Raw genomic sequence first — 16,274 nt, forward strand, 5'->3', positions numbered from 1 at the left:
GCAAAGCTATGATTGGCAGACAGCTAGTTTTCTTTATTACTTTATGGAAGAAAGCGACATGTCCTCCTGCATCCATGTTGTGCAGTACATGCACATGCATTCAGGTTTCAAGCATCGTTTTCAGACTTTCTTGCCCACTGCATTTTTCCTTTCCCTGCGTCTCCTTCTTCTGTAGTTTATTATATCAAATTAATTTTTGAATGGCTCCTTACTTTTAGCAATTTGATATCATTCAGAAAACAATTCCATCTTTCCAACCCTCTTTCTGAAAACTATGCCCTCTTTATCCTGAGTGTCTTGTAGTTCTCTTTAATCTTGTATTGTCCTTTTGTATTTGTGCTTTTTTCCTTGTAGCGTAGACCACACAAGGCATTCTTGTCCTAACACATCTAGAAACCTTCTACATTATAAATCTTATTCTCTTCTTATAGGAAGGCTGTAACTTCAAGTATCATACATTATTTTTCATGTTTTCCACTACCTGTATTTTTTTCACCATTTGCCTTTATACACTTTCTGTCCTATTTGTTTTCTCTTTCTTATGTTGGATTCATGCAGTTGCTTCATAGTTCAAGTAAAAATAATGAGATTAAAATAACTTGTACTGTCCTTATGAATCTCTAGATAAACGTTATTGTCCTAGCCATTTCCCTTCCCATTTTGTCTGTATACAGTTGTAAACTGAAACTTTTATCAACATTTATCCAGATATCTTAGTATTTTTCTTTCTTGATGTCATATGCCTTCGATATTTGCCTTTCTAATATTTGCTAGTTTTATCTTCTCCATACTCAATTTTAGTTTGTTTTCAGTTTTCCATTTCTGTGTTGTTTTATCACATCTTGTGATACTCCTTTTACAATTTTAATATTTGTTTGTATAGAAGACTTTTTAACATTTAATGCCTGTGTTTTATATGTCCTATGTCAACCCTTAATAGTCGGTAGGAGACTATTAAGAGATAGGGCTTTTAGTCTGTCCACATAGTTCATGTTGTTTACATCCTCTTTTCTTTGTGAGGAACCTCTGAGGTCAATCCAGCTGCTGTAAGTGCCTGGTCAATACATGCCAAATGGTGCATTGTACTCGATTATTGGTCTAATGAGGGCTGAATACTGCAAGACTATAATTACCTTGTATCTGGATGCCATGCCATTACTTATAAGTTGTGCCATATAAAAGGACTTCCTCACCACTGTGGATACATCAGTCAAATTTAAGGTACTGTCTATCTGTGTGCCCAGATCTGTCATCTTAAAGTCTACTTTTAGGAGTGTGCTATTGATGATGTAATTTGCAGGGGTGTTTGACTTCCCAAAGAGTATGATAATGCATTTTTTCACATTTAGTGTTAGGCCATGGTTCTGACACCAATCGTTTGTCTAATCTAGACCCTCCTAAAGAATATCTATATCATTGCGGGATTCAGTGATTTTCCCTAGCTTGCAGTCGTCAGCAAAGTTCATCATCCAGAGGCCTTATATATTGGCCTTGATTTCAGAGAAGTATGGTCTGACTGGGATTGGTCCCAGCACTGAGCCCTGTGGCATACCATTAGTAACTGCCTCTTCCTGAATCTGAATTCACCCACTTTAACAATGTATCCTGTCTGTGAAACAGTTGGCTATCCATTCTGTGATTTATGCACAGTGTGTTCCACCAGAAGGGTCTGTTTTTAAATGTCTTACAATTTTTGGTACTGATACTGGCTGTCTTATCAATATCAACACAAATATTTAAGTTTGAATAGACATCAGAGGCTTGTTAGTTGCTTTAACACTGAGGGCTGTTTTTGGAGGATTATAGCAGAATGAATTTAATTCATTGAGTAATTGAAGATTTGCTTTTGAGAAGTCCTTAAATACAGAAACATTTGCAAGGAACCATCAGTTTTAAAGAACAGGTCAGTCTTTTATAGTCTGATTTAAGGGATGATGATTCATGGGGATGTCTGAAAGAGGAGGCCATATTTGTGAGAATAAGACTGAGTATTTGGGCTCCTAGTAGGATGGTTAACTGTACAAGGGAGTTAACGTCTATGCCAAGGAAGTACTGGGCGTGTCAGTGTAGGTCAGTCAGTTTAGAGCTTGATTGTTAAAGTCCCAATTAGAAAAATCTTGGGATTAATGGGGTTTCAGCTAAAGTGTTAAGATGGCTACCATGGTCAGAAGGGAACATAAAGGGTGTTATATATCAAGATATGGGAAATTAACTAATCTTGTGTTGGATGATTTGGACAGCTAACTTTTCATATTAGATGTACAAGGAACCATTTGTAATGTGGTGATAACATTGATAAATGCAGATACCTACAATTGTTAGAAGGTTTGAAGAAACGATAGGCTAAAAACCCAGGACCAGAGGAAATGCTTTCATTGCTATGAAACCATGCCTCTGCAACTACATCTATATGAATGTGATCATGTGATAGGAAACCACCAAATCTGATAATTTTCATTTTGTTAACACTACTGGTACTGAGTATAGCCACCTTAATACATTCCAGATTAGACTTTACTAGGTTGGAATGTCCAGCAGATAAACTCTAACTAAACAAGGTACTATAGAGGCAGCAAAGACTTTAACCTGAATGCTAAAGCCATGGTAAAAGAGGTGCAAACCATCCCTGGTAAAGCAGGAAGGCTTGCAAGCCAATTTGTTCCAAGTGGACACATACTAGACCCCCCCCCCCTAGAATGACCCCAGTTACATAGCCAACTATTGTACTGATTATCTGGGTGATGGGAAAATACTACCCAAGACGAGCTGACTTTTCTGTCGTGGACAAATTCATAGCTAGTCAGTCATATACTTCTGACTGTCCCTCTGGTTAGAGCACCTAAGGACATATGCGTCAATATCAGTTCATAATTATATTTTCCAGGACAGAGGGCTCTAAGAATCCTTACTCTGGAAAGACAGCTAACCATTGCACTATTACCCACCCATGTGAAGATGGTGTCTGTATGCCTGATGATAGTGTTGCATAATACTGCAACATTATTATAGGTAGATGCAGTCTTGGTAGGCTTCAAGGGCTTGGACTGTGTACCCTTTTGACTCAAAGGTATGGATACTGTCTGTGGGCACATGGATTGAAGGTGGATATGTTGTGTGAACTGATGGCTAAAGTTTCTTCATCCTTAGCCTGCGAGTCTTTGGCAATGGTCTTTTAACAAACTCAGCATACATTTGTTTAGTGTAGGTGCTTTTTGCTTTAAAGGTGTGTGTCTGAGTATGCCTAGTGCTTACCTTTATGTTTTGAGATGAGAGGATAGCCTCCAAGTTTAAACTTGCAGAGCTTTTCTATGTAAGGTACATTCTTCATCCTGCTTGTTCACAATCTCACCTTCTATTCCCTATTATTCAGCCATTTCCTGATTTATTATACCATCCTTTCAAGTTTCTGCATGAATAATCTCTGACCTTCCTTTTGTAGTGTGATGTCAGCTGCATGAACTATTTTTGTTGTGAAACACCATGTTTTGGTCATGCATGCTTTTCACTTCTCATATGTGTACTGATGCATATTTACATTTCCTTTCACCCTTAGTCCCGTTTCAAATCTCAGTAGAAATTCTCTAATTTTTCTCAAACAGGAGACCAAGGATTCCGATATCTGTATAGTAATGCTTAATGATTTTTTTTATCTTCTGGTATCTCTCCTTATAAGTAACTGTGGTGGTGGTGCTGCGGTAGCGTTGTCGCCTCACAGTAAGACGTTGTCCTGTTCGATTCTCAGTTAAAGCGTCTTCTGTGTGGAGACATGCATGAATGGGCGTACCTTCATTGAAGGTTGTGCGTCAGAGCTGGCAACTCGGTACGTAAAAATCCACTGCCAATCATTAGCGGACCGGAGTTCCGCTGTGGCGACCCCTAACCGGGAAAAGCTGAAAGATACAACAACTACAACATCTCTCCTTATAAGTACCAATGTCCACCAATGTAATATATTTTTATTTCATTATTATTTCTGTAACTGTTTGTGAACTGCACATAGTAACTCTTCATTTTCTAAGTATTTGCAATCCCTAATCATCCTGTTTCAGTATGTACAAGCACAGTTTCCCACTGAAACATTAATTACATAATCTTTACCAATTTGGATTGATACATTTATCTTATTTTTTTTTTTAAGAATTGCTTGTTTTCTGATGGCGATATTGCCTGCAGACGTGGGACTTTAAATTAAAGTGCTTTGCTTGTTTGCCTTATATCCATATTGCTAACTTTGATCACAGTGACTAATATTGATATGACACCCTGATCCTATGAAAAACTAGGGAAAAAGGTGTGGATGATGGTGGTGACATAATGTTAACATTAAAAATAAATGCACGGAGCTAGAGTTATGTTAAACATACCTGTTTCATTCACTGCTGAGTTACAAAAGGGTCTTCACTTGAAAAGCATGCACATAATGTGCCTGTGGTTTGGGTACATATATTATCAATTTACTCAACGGCATAAAACTCTTCAGCTCTACTTGTCTGAATGTGTTTTGAACTCCTTGTTTATCTCTCTTTCCTAAATGCTCTAAGCTTGGGCCTAGTGATTTCTGTAGATGATGGGGCTATGCAGTCACTAGCAGTCTACCCAATGCCCATATCCTGCTCACTGACCATAAGTTTGGAATAGCATAGTTAATAGGAAACCCAAATGTGGTGAATGTTATATATTGGTGATACTAGCAAGCATGACTGATCTGTAATCTGTTTTCAATGTCTGTCTCCAATTAATATGCTACAGTGTTGATTGATAATGTCTTGCACTTTGCTTCCTGTTTGAAGGAAAGTAGAGCTATGCTAGTAAAGAGCATCAAGCTTACCTTAAAACTGTCGATTTTTGTGGAATGTTCAGATTTTTGCCTCATATTCGTGGTCTGTTCCTCATAAATTTTTGGTTTTCTGGCAAATCATTAAGTACTGAAAATCAGAAAATAATAGTAGACATTTGAGTTTCAAATTTCATCCCATTCTGGAAATTCATGCTAATGCAAAACCTGTTATTCTATCAACTTTCTAAATTTATAAGACCAGTGTTTAAAAATTGTTCCTATTTTTGGGCCTTTGTTGTTTAAGGCTTTGTCCAGATTTTGTACACTAAAAGGTTGAGTGTATGGCATCCAGAGCAGTGTATAGTGGCTCTTGTCTATTTTCTTGCATGCTTGTTCTTTTTGTTTGTGTGTGTGTGTGTGTGTGTGTGTGTGTGTGTGTGTGTGTGTGTGTGTGTGTGAGAGATCAAATGGGTAAAGTTACTACATTGAAGGAAAGAGGATAATGCCTATTTCAGTATCTTCAGAAAAACAGACTAAAGGGCCTTATTGTGAACATCGAAAAGGAAGGAGGAAGAAGGGATGTGATGATGATGATGCCACTGTTTAACACAAGATGTATAGATACATACTGTTCATTACAGTAATTTAAAAAAATTGTGAATGAGACATCATGGTATAAAACAGGGAGGATCATATTCAAGGATAATGTGAGGACATATGTTAGTGCAAACGTTGTGGCATAGCAAAAGAATATCCTCTTACTGGAGGCTGAACATGTGAAAACAGTAGACGAATTCCAAAAAGTAAAATGTGGTACAGTATAGTCTATTTCAAAGGGAGTATGACAACAGTGTGTGCATGTGTTTGTCTAAACAGCAGTAGAGTTATACAATGTTGAAGAGGACAGCGGGGTATAATGCTATATATCTTGTTTCAGGATCAGTGTTTTTATAAGGCTGCTGAGAATGACCTATGGAGATTACTGCAGTAATGACTGAACTGTAGTAATATGGCTCTGGTTTTCATTTTGCTTGCAATCTTCATCCTTGCCAAATGTTATTTTCAATTTTAGTGTATTAAAAAAAGCAGAGCAAAGCAATTATGTAAGATGAAATATGTATCATGCAGTTATCTTCTAAATATCTCTGTTTTGTGTCTTTAAGATACTCAACATCTGTTTAGCAAAGTATTGTGCAAATGTGACTGCTTTAAATGTGCATTTATTTACTTACTTACTATTTGATAACCAGGTAGGTGGGACTGGTCCAAAGACCCTTTTCAGCCATGACCTGGACACGAGAGCAGAATCAGCGACCACATTAACATTTATTTGAGATTTACAGTTTGTACAGGCAGTAATACACTCAGAGTTCAATCTAATCTGAACATAAGCATCAATTACTTTAGTTTGCATATTGATAGCAGTTCACTGACTTTAATGAGATTTGAAGAAAAATTATGCTCATCAATGCTGATTTTGGTGTTTGTGAGATTGTGAAAGGTTGTTCTAGACTTTGATTAAGACTGCTTTACAGGACTGCATAGCTGACAGACATGTGTCCGTTATGTCTTTATGGTATAGCTTACTTATCTGGGAGCAGTTTTTAAAGGTTAACAGCATTCAAAAGATATGTATGTACAATGTTACACAAGATTTTCTTTTGTTATTGCAGAAACTGATCTGTTTTTGTTGATGTTTTACAGAGATTAGACTTTTCTGGAATAGAACCAGATGTAAAACCTCCTGAGGAAAAATTTGGCAAACGATTCCTGGTAACCTGTCATGATTTATGCTTCAACTTGGTTGGCCATGTGAATGACAGACCACAAGGATCACCAACAAATGTAGGTTGAAGAGTTAATTTGAGACATGTTTTTTTTTTTTTTTGCCTTTTAAACTGCAGGAAGTGACTGTCAATTTATGTGTGTTTGTGTGTTTGTGTGTGTATGTAGATATATATATATATATATATATATATATATATGTATGTGTCCCCTTTAGATCATCGAACTTTTAAAAGCTCGAATTTCATATGGCCGAGACCATATAATCGAGCTTTTAAAAGTTTGAATGGTCTGAATGGAGATCTCCATACAGCATGGAACAGGAAGATTTGCCTTTTCTGCAATGTAGTGCGATCTCGGAGTTGGTATATTTAAATAGTGGGGGGTATGGGGGCGCAGGGGGCTTGCCCCCCTGCTAGAAATGTGTAGTTTTTTTTCTTATATTTTTTTTACATGTTCAAACTTTTAAATATTCAATCTTATGGTCTCGGCCATAAGAAAGTCGAACATTTGAAAGTTCAATGATGTAAAGTACACCCATATATATATATATAAAGAGAAATAATGTATTTCTTTACATCATCAGTGAACTTTCATCAGCAGTTAAGTACATCAAAAAGGTTTCTTCTCTGCAATAACAATCACCTAAAAAAAACACTGAACTAAAGTGGTCGTAAATTTAAATCAATGGCTTACATTTACAATCTTTTAAAACATTACTTTTATGTGGGGGACTTTGTTTCCCACAGCCCCAGAAATTAACTATATTAACTCCAAGGTCACACAACCATGGAGAAAGAGGGTAACTCCTGAAATTATATTACACTCGAACTGCAACAGTTCAATTATATCATAATTTGATCACTGTAACCACCGACAAAAGTTACCAAAACCAGTGGAATGCAAAAAATGTGTACACAATGAAACATATGACAGCCATAGGTATATCTATCTATCGATATATATATATATATATATATATATATATATATATATATATATATATATAGCTACACATAGATATATATAGATATATGAACAGCATCCATATTCTTGTACCTGCCTTATTATACTTAACCTTGCATTAAGAAGCTGCTTTTCCTAATGGGGTTTGAGTTCATAAATTCTTAGCTTTGCAATTATTCTCATCTGCTGTTAGTTTCATGATAGCAGGATGCATTTTGTATCATATCTAAGTTAAGGACACTATTCAGTTTAGGCATCTCTAAAATCAGTGGTATATTTTGAGACAGTTTTGAGAAGTGAATACACGCAGTGTTTGCTACTTTCTCATCTGTGCGCATGAAAAATCAGTGTGTTAAATAATCGGTTACGGCACAGTCCAAAAGTGAGTTTCAAAATAGTGTCTTAAATGAAATTTTCATTTTCTGTGAAATTCAGGTTATTGAGTTTCACATTTGTCACTTATTTCACAGCCAGTTTTAGAAATATTGAAGAAATGGGTGCCCTGCAGTTTAACCTGATTTCATTAAATTATAATCCTTATGTGTAAACATTCATTAAAGTAAATGCACCCATTTATCTGATGGGAGAAAAAACTGATTCATTAGGTTTTGTGCAACATGTATTTTGTAACTGCAATATTTTGTTTGAGAGTATATAGAATCAGTGTTTAGCTGTAGAGTTACTATATGAAGTTTTGTAACCATCTAATAAAAAATGCATATAAAGCTGAATTGTACGTATTAAAATTAAGCACCATGAACTATCAAGGTAGTTTAGACTGTGGAAATATACAAAGGAGAAGATATGATCAACAGGGAAAATCGCAAAGACAGGAAACACATGGATGAACAAAAAGAGGCAAATCAATGGAAAATTGAAAAAGTTACCTGAACTAGACTCGATGATGGAAGAAAAACTGTGACATTAATAGACACGTGGTGTGCAGGAAAATCAAGTCTAAGGTGTAAACATACTATTACGTGTTGATCTTCAGGGAAATTAACATTCATTTGTAAAGAATATGCCAGTTGTCTTGTGGTTTAAAAGCAATGGGGTTTGTACTGCTAACAGTACAGCAGAACTTAAACAGGATGACATTAATTGCTTGCGACTAGTTAGTACACATTTGTCAAGATAACACCATGTGGTCTGAAGCAAATTTTTTAATTTGTTTTGCTGAACTCATGTGCTACAACTTAAACAGAAGTGAGTTAATTTACTGTTACGGAAAAGAAAAAAAAAGTACAGTTGTGTATATAAACATGGCATAACAGTAGATGTTTGAATACCTCACTCTTGTAGTAGCCTATGCTGTTTGGGATGTCCTGGCAACGATCAAACAAGCTATCTGGCTTCTACAAATGTAGGGCATCTTCTACATAAATACAGTGGCTAGGGCAGAAATGTAGCTGGTTCAACCAGCATCCTGTAATAAGCTGATTGCTACAGTGTATATATATATATAAAAAAAAAAAAAAGGGTGTTCCTTCTCCTTTCCACTTGCCTTCTACTTTGCCCCATTTCTGTGCCCAGCCCCCAACCATTCTTCCACATTTGCTAGAGTTGCTACAGTTTATACTCCTCCTGCACAGAGCACCGAGGAGCTTATCTATTTATTAGTTTAAAAAAATCTTCTTTATAAATTGTACCATGCTCTTTGTTACAAATGGACCTAACGGTTATCATGGATTATACCCTGCATGCCCGGAGTGCTACAGCATTCTTTTTTTATTTAAAAACAAATTTCTTATTTTTAAACTGTAGCAGACAGTTGCTATGGTTTATACCCTGTATGCTCATGTTTTAGTTAAAAAAATGTTTTCTTTTTAAACTCTAGCAAATTGCTCACTATAAATGTAGCCACAGTTGCTGTAGTTTATACGCTGTCTGCAAGGAGAGGTGCAACACTCGGGTTTCAGTTAAAAAAAAAAAAAAAGACTTTTTTTTTTACTTTTAAATTGTAACAAACTGCTTGCTACTGTTTAGAGTATACACTAAGTGCTACAGTTCTTAGGTTTGACCAAAAATGCTATTCCACCTTTTAAAAGCTGGTATTGCATTAGAGAGAGATTGGGACTGGATGAGCTCACCTCCCCAACACTTTGTGCCTAGGGCAGTTGCCCATTTTGCCCCATCATAGCTATGCCACCCTGCTAGAACACCAAAATCACCTGCCAGAAAGGGATACAAATGGTGAACATCCCACACCCTGTCAAAGTACATCAAATGGAAGGGGGGTGGAGGTTGGAGGGAAGGAGAGAGTGGCTACTGCAACAAAGATCTGGTAGAACATCTACTGTTATAGTAAGTTTACTTGCACGACTGAACTGTTTTTACTGTCAGATCACTATTGCTGTGGCCTAATTTATAAGGGACAAATGGTAGAGTTAAAAAGGAAGGGAGGAGGAAGAAGGATCAGAGTCCAGGATCCCCTGGTGGATAGTTCTTGCACAACTTGTGCTGGATGCAAAAAGTAAGAAATGTATTTATTTGAAACCCAATGCTGGACAATAGAAGGTACACCACACTACTCACAACTAGTGTAAACAGACTCCTTCTCTTAAATAATATTAACACAATAAAGATAATAAAACACAGCTTTTTCGTTGTAAAATCATCAGACTTCTTCAGATATAATGTATCCAAAGTATGAACATTTTTTTCTCCCTGACTCTTTTTGGATCTGTAAAGAAAAAGGTGAGAAGACTAGCAGGGTCCAGTGAGACTCTTAAAATCCTTCATACCTTGTTTTTTTATCTCAAATTTTCCCTACCTTTTGTGAAGATGAGATATGGTTAACTCACCATAAAAAGTTGTAGCTCAGAGCCTCTTCTGGCAGAAGTCATAGTAAGAGAGCACGGTTTACCACAATAAGGATTTCAGTTGCCTTGTGAGCAAGTGCCAAGGAAACAATGCAGGTTTTTTGCACTAGAAAATAAAGATCCTAAGAGGAGCCACCAGCCAATTAGATGGACAGCCCCCTTTTAGAAACTACTTCACAAGAGGTAGAAAAGAAAGGGGGATCTCAGGATAAACAAAAGAAAAAGCAGAAATGACCAAATGAAAAAATCTTAGTAAAAGATTAAGAAAGCCCAGAAGATATTAGCTCCCATAAATAACGTAGAACCAGAGGCATCTGGACTTGAAAATGGTGCTGGTTCTTGGATTGGCACTAACTAGAAAGTCTCTTCTCCTTACCAAATATGATTTTCTACTAGCAGGTTTCTGTGCTTCCTTTAATAACTTTCCCTGTCATCAGAAAAAGAAGGTGCCTAAAAGGAATTAAGTTTGTCATCCTGGTAGTCAGATGAATAAATTAATAATCAGGGCATATCAAATAATCATTTTATTGTCTGAGTAAATCCATTCTGTGAGGAAACTTGTAATTGACCTTGGCTGATCTTAAAAGAAGGGAGAAACACTTATGCCCGAGCCAAAAAGGGTGCCACCTCACTAATCCTGGGAGAGTCCTTTTGACTCTTTAGAAGAATCTTGTTTATCAGAGGTAAGGGTGGAAAAGCATACAGAAATATTCCTGTTCATATAAAAGAAAGGTATCTGCATTTCAGGTCTGAGTAAAAGGAATCTTGGAACAGAACATTAATTTTCTGTTGTGACTGGACACAGACATATTATTTAAGGATTTCCCCACAGATGAGTTGACTTCCGGAAGATGCAATGATCATAGTGTGGATCTGTTCTGATCCTACTCAGCTTGTCTGCAATAATGTGCTCTGACTGAATATAGGTAGCCTGAAGATACAGCTGCAATAGATAGTGTGCAAAAGGGGGTAGGACTTGTTTCCCCCCTTTGTTTATATACTACATTGTGGTAGTGTTTGAGATAACTAGCAGAAGGTCTGAAATCCAAAGATGGTTCAAGGATTTGAGGATATTCATTAGAACCATCATTTATTTGACATTTTTGTGCTTTAATTTCTTGCTTGTTTTGCAGGTCCTAGACTTTTATCCTAAAGTTCTTCAGAGTATGATGCATTTGTGGTTATAGACTGTGTATTGGCTGAAGGAACAAAAAAAGATGACCTGGGAGGAATGGTCACCAAAGTCATTTTTGTACAAACTCCAGCACTGGAATCTGAAATAGAAGGGAAGCTGGGGTTGGATCCAAATCAATCTTGTGAACCATTGGAATTTCATCCTGAAAAAGTGGCCCAAGGAACCTTTAAAAATGGTATAGAGCATCATTGTTGTATTCTGAGATATTCCCTGACATAATCTTGAATCTAGGTAGGATAATATTGAAAAATGCTCATTGTAACATTGCACTTTATTCTAAGGAAGAAATAATATCATGAAGGATATTCTGTAGGCATCCCTGAAACACAAAGGTGAGAAATGGAATGAGAGAAATTTCTCCATGTTCACTAAAATAACCAGCTGAAGAAAACATATTTTTTGACAACTAGTGAAAGAATCTGTAAAAATAAGACCATTTTCTAAATACAGAAAAAATATTAATGCTATTACAAACTGAAAAAGGCCATCATGGAAGCCAGGCTTTTTGTGATTACTCTTGAAGCTTATGATTACTCAAAGTACCATACAGAACCCCCCCCCCATAAACACTTTGTTAAATATTAAAATGAAATGACAATTGTTAGATTTAGAAAAGAAAGATATATGAGAGGAATCCGGTGATTTCTTTCTTTGCCACCAAAAAATACTTGAATAAAATCCTTTTCCTGCTAGACCTGGGGTAACACCCTCCTGAAGCAGCATGCTAAGGCAGGAGGGAAGAGAGGATTGATTAGAGGAATGGATTCCTTTGTAAAAGGAGATGATCCCATTACCAAGTCATTGCCTTGTTTTGGAATTGTCAGAACCCAAGTGTCTGACATTAACTGTTGTCATAGAAGAAATTGAAAACAAAATCTATGAAATCGAGTAGGATGCCAGAGAGGTGGAAGGAATGTGTAGTTCATCTTCATCATCTTCTTTTTTTTTTTTTTCTTGTTTTGAGAGAACTCGCCTTTCTTCCTTGAACTTTCCTATCACCTTTGGAAACGAGGAAAGAAATATAAGGCAGTTCCTTCAAATAACTTGTCACTTTCATTAAATATTTTAAGGACCTCAGCCAAAGAAGGACCAAACAATATATCTTGTCTAGGGAATGTTAACTTACACATGTGAGGCTGACAAAAACTACTGAAAAGGTTAAAGTGGGGGATATGCTATCATTCTTTCTAAGCCTGGCAAGGTCTCCCCACCTTGTCAGAAGGAATGGGATTCAGTCTAGGAAGTTTTCTTGCAGTGGCTAAATTAGACAGAGAAATCACTGCAAGATCTTCCCTGGACTTTAGAGAGAGTAATTTGTTGGATTATGTCACTTTATGTAATTTATCAGATTGTGGGAGGAGCCAGGTATCTGACTATCAGGTAAATTACTGGTGGTTCTGGAAGAGAGGGAACAGTATTTCCCCGAAAAGAGGAAAACATTTTTCATTTAAAACTGAAAGGCTTTAAATAATTTATAGCCACGCCCAGCCAATCCTTAAAAGAATCAGGAGGAGAAAAAATGTTTTCTTTTCCTGCAAGATTTCCAGAAAAGGGAAGATTAACAGGACAATCTGCACCATGGGAAAGAAATTCCAGAGGGTGGGAAGGCAAAAACAACACTGTCCACTCCCTTCATCATGCGGACACAAGTGCTTCTTCGTTAACAGACATTACAACTAAACAGCTGCAAAGGAGGCGTGTCCATCTCCCAGCCCATATAGGCTTTCTGAGTAGTACACCAGAGGGATAGAGAGGAAAAGATGAATGGTCTGGGTAACTCAGGGTGGCCAGAGCAGCACCTAGCAGCAGCTGAGACAAAGCAGAAGCTGGACAGAGGCAAAGCTTCTGAAGTATGTTTTTACCTCATGTGGCCCAGAGAGGGGAAAAAAAACAACTGCAGGGACCCAAGTACCTATCCTATCTGCTAAAATGAGTCTGACAAGTGGATAGTTGAATCTCAGAGTGGTCTTACCTTATGATGTAAAACTGATGTTACCGGTAAAAAGTTTCAAATGACAGACCAGGCACAGTAGCCTTAGTCCCTAGCTATTAGTTTGGACAGAAAAGTAAACCATTTTCTCCCCCCACAAAATGTTACTTTGTAGTGAATTTCTCTGTAGAAAGCCTAAAACTATTTTTTTTACTGGAACTGGCATTTGAGAAGTAGTAAGGCCTAACATTGTTATGTGACAAATTCTTTAATAATTGCCTGCAAAACCTGTAGTATTAGCCCCTAGCTCTAAATTAAAGAAAAAGGAAGACCCTTTCCTCACAAAAAATAAACCTCTGCAACAAATTCATTAATAGAAAGCCAAAACCAGCTTTTAGCAAAACGGAATATAAAAATGCTTTGGTAAAATAATCATGAGCATCAATTGATATTTGAATTAAAAGTTTTGAATGACAACCCTGAGAACTAGAAACTTTTAAGGCATAGATATAAGTTTTAACAGAAAAGTAATCTTTTTCTCTCAAAACATGAAGCTTTGCAGTGAATTCTTGAATAAAATGCAAAGACTGGCTTTTTAGTGGAACTGGTATATAAGAAGAGGCTAAGTGAAGCAACCATGAATAAACACACATGCTTTGAGGTAAAAATCTTAATGACAGCCCACAATCCCAGTAGATATAGCCCCTATCTAAGACTTCTGTATAAAAAGTAAAAGTTTTCCCACAGAAACCGTAAAATATCAAGAATTTCCGTTAGGGACTCCTAAGAACATAAGTCAGAATAGCAGTAAACTGTTTCTATTGCTACCACATAAAAAGTAGTAGTAAAAGTCTGTAAATTCTAAAATAATCATAGAAAATGAAGTAGTTGTGAAAGGTAATCCCCAATGAGGTAGTTATCTGCTCAGCCTTGGGTAATGCAAGCCGGCAGTTTGCAGAAGGTTCTGAAATTTTTGCACTCTTGGCACTGTATGTATACTGCTCTCCTCAAGTTGTACAACAGCTACAGCGTGTGGAAAGGCCCGAACTCTTTGGAAGATAGCAGGCTCATGCGATCCTTGGCAGGACATTCCATATCGCTTGAGCTACTGCAGCAGCGATGTAATGCTGAACATCATGCGTTCCAATGATGAGTATCACGCCTTCTTTTTACCCTTTTCTCTACAACAGTACACTTCTTTCTCTTTTCTTGCTTGAATATTAGTTCCAGTTTTAAGAAAAAAAAAAAAACAGCCACAAAGAAGGCAGTACAGTAGAGAGTTTGAAGACAGACTGCTATAAGCAAAAAAAAATGAACAGTTACTGTGTTTTGTTTTCAGACATCTCTTGTAAGGGTGATTACTTCACTTTTAATCTGTATTTCTATAGCTGTACATAAATGCAGCAGAGACACAAAATGTAAGTAATTAGCAACAAAGTTTTCATATAATGAGAAGAGGTGAGTAATTTCTACACAAGCCCGGGAAACATCCACCAGGACTTCACTGTCTTCTGTTATCTTCGAAAAGCTTGGTTTCCACAGCTAGTAAAGAAACTTACTTCCATGGTGGCCTCTGCCTCACTGTCAAAACCATATCGGATTTAACTAACTGCTGTAGCCTTCCCTGATGCCTCACTGCCTGAGCTGACGTTGCATTTTACAAATACATTCTACAATAATCCTGTGCAGGACAACACGCTTTACAAGTTCAGATCGCATGAAAGGTATTAATTTTGAGCTAAGACATCTAATCCCTGCTATTAGACATCCTTGGTCTAGCACAAGAATTACATAGTGTTTTATATATAACAATAAGAATACAAATATTTGTATTAGCTTGTCTGTTTATTACTCTGATTGCTCTAGAAATGATGCAGTTTGTCAGTTTCTGTTGACCATACATAGCATATTTCTGCAGTGCTCTCAGATTCTCATAACATTTTAAGGATGAGACATGCTTGTACTCAGCCATGTATTGTATATTGCATGTATTAATAGTATGAAATGCAGGTGAATTAATTGTATGAAATTAAAAATACTTGCACACTAACTCAAATCTATGATCTTAGTCTACAGTGGTTAGAACTAGGCTTTATATTATAACATTTCAATTTGTGAGAGTCTAGTATTGTGTTGTTTCCAATATTATACCAGAATAAAGATTTGATTCAGAAAATATGTATGTGTGTGTGTGTGTGTGTGTGTGTATATATATATATATATATATATATATATATATATATATATATATATATATAGATAAGCGTATATATATATATATATATATATATATATATATATATATATATATATATATATATATATATAGATAAGTGTGTGTGTGTGTGTGTGTATATATATATATATATATATATATATATATATATATATATATATATATCAGTATATATTGCATACTGAAAAAAAAAAAGTGATCACCCTAAAGGCTGTGTTTGCCTACCAGTGGCCCCTACTAATAAAGAATTATTTCTGAAACAGTTTGAATATTTCTAGTAAAATTGTCAGGATAATGTTCTCTTTTACTTAACAGTAGTTTATATACAGTTTGCCACATTAGATCAAAGGTCTGTAGGTATGTACATGCATTTATACCAAAAGTCATTTGTGTCATTTGGAACAAGTCTATATTTTGTCGTGCTTTCCTGTTTCAAATTTCAGGGAAAATGTTATGAAAAATGCATCTGGTTTTTAGTTTTGATTTAACAGCAGCTCAAGTCAGCATTTCTTGATGTCCTTAGTTAGATCACTGTTGCAGTATTCCAAACTGTTTTATCTCAC

At 36.3% G+C, this 16,274-nt stretch overlaps 1 protein-coding gene across 1 annotated transcript in view; it reads left to right on the top strand.

The window, feature by feature from the left end:
• Positions 1-16,274, top strand: part of DOCK11 (dedicator of cytokinesis 11) — a 1,858,863-nt gene that overhangs the window by 359,576 nt on the left and 1,483,013 nt on the right. The window contains exon 11 of the mRNA XM_044057487.1: positions 6,482-6,622. Coding sequence (XP_043913422.1) covers positions 6,482-6,622 — 141 coding nt within the window. The remainder of the gene's footprint in view (positions 1-6,481; positions 6,623-16,274) is intronic.

Source organism: Protopterus annectens, chromosome 15.part0 (genome assembly GCF_019279795.1).
Source record: "Protopterus annectens isolate FY-2018-M chromosome 15.part0, PAN1.0, whole genome shotgun sequence".
NCBI classification, from domain to species: Eukaryota; Metazoa; Chordata; order Ceratodontiformes; family Protopteridae; genus Protopterus; species Protopterus annectens.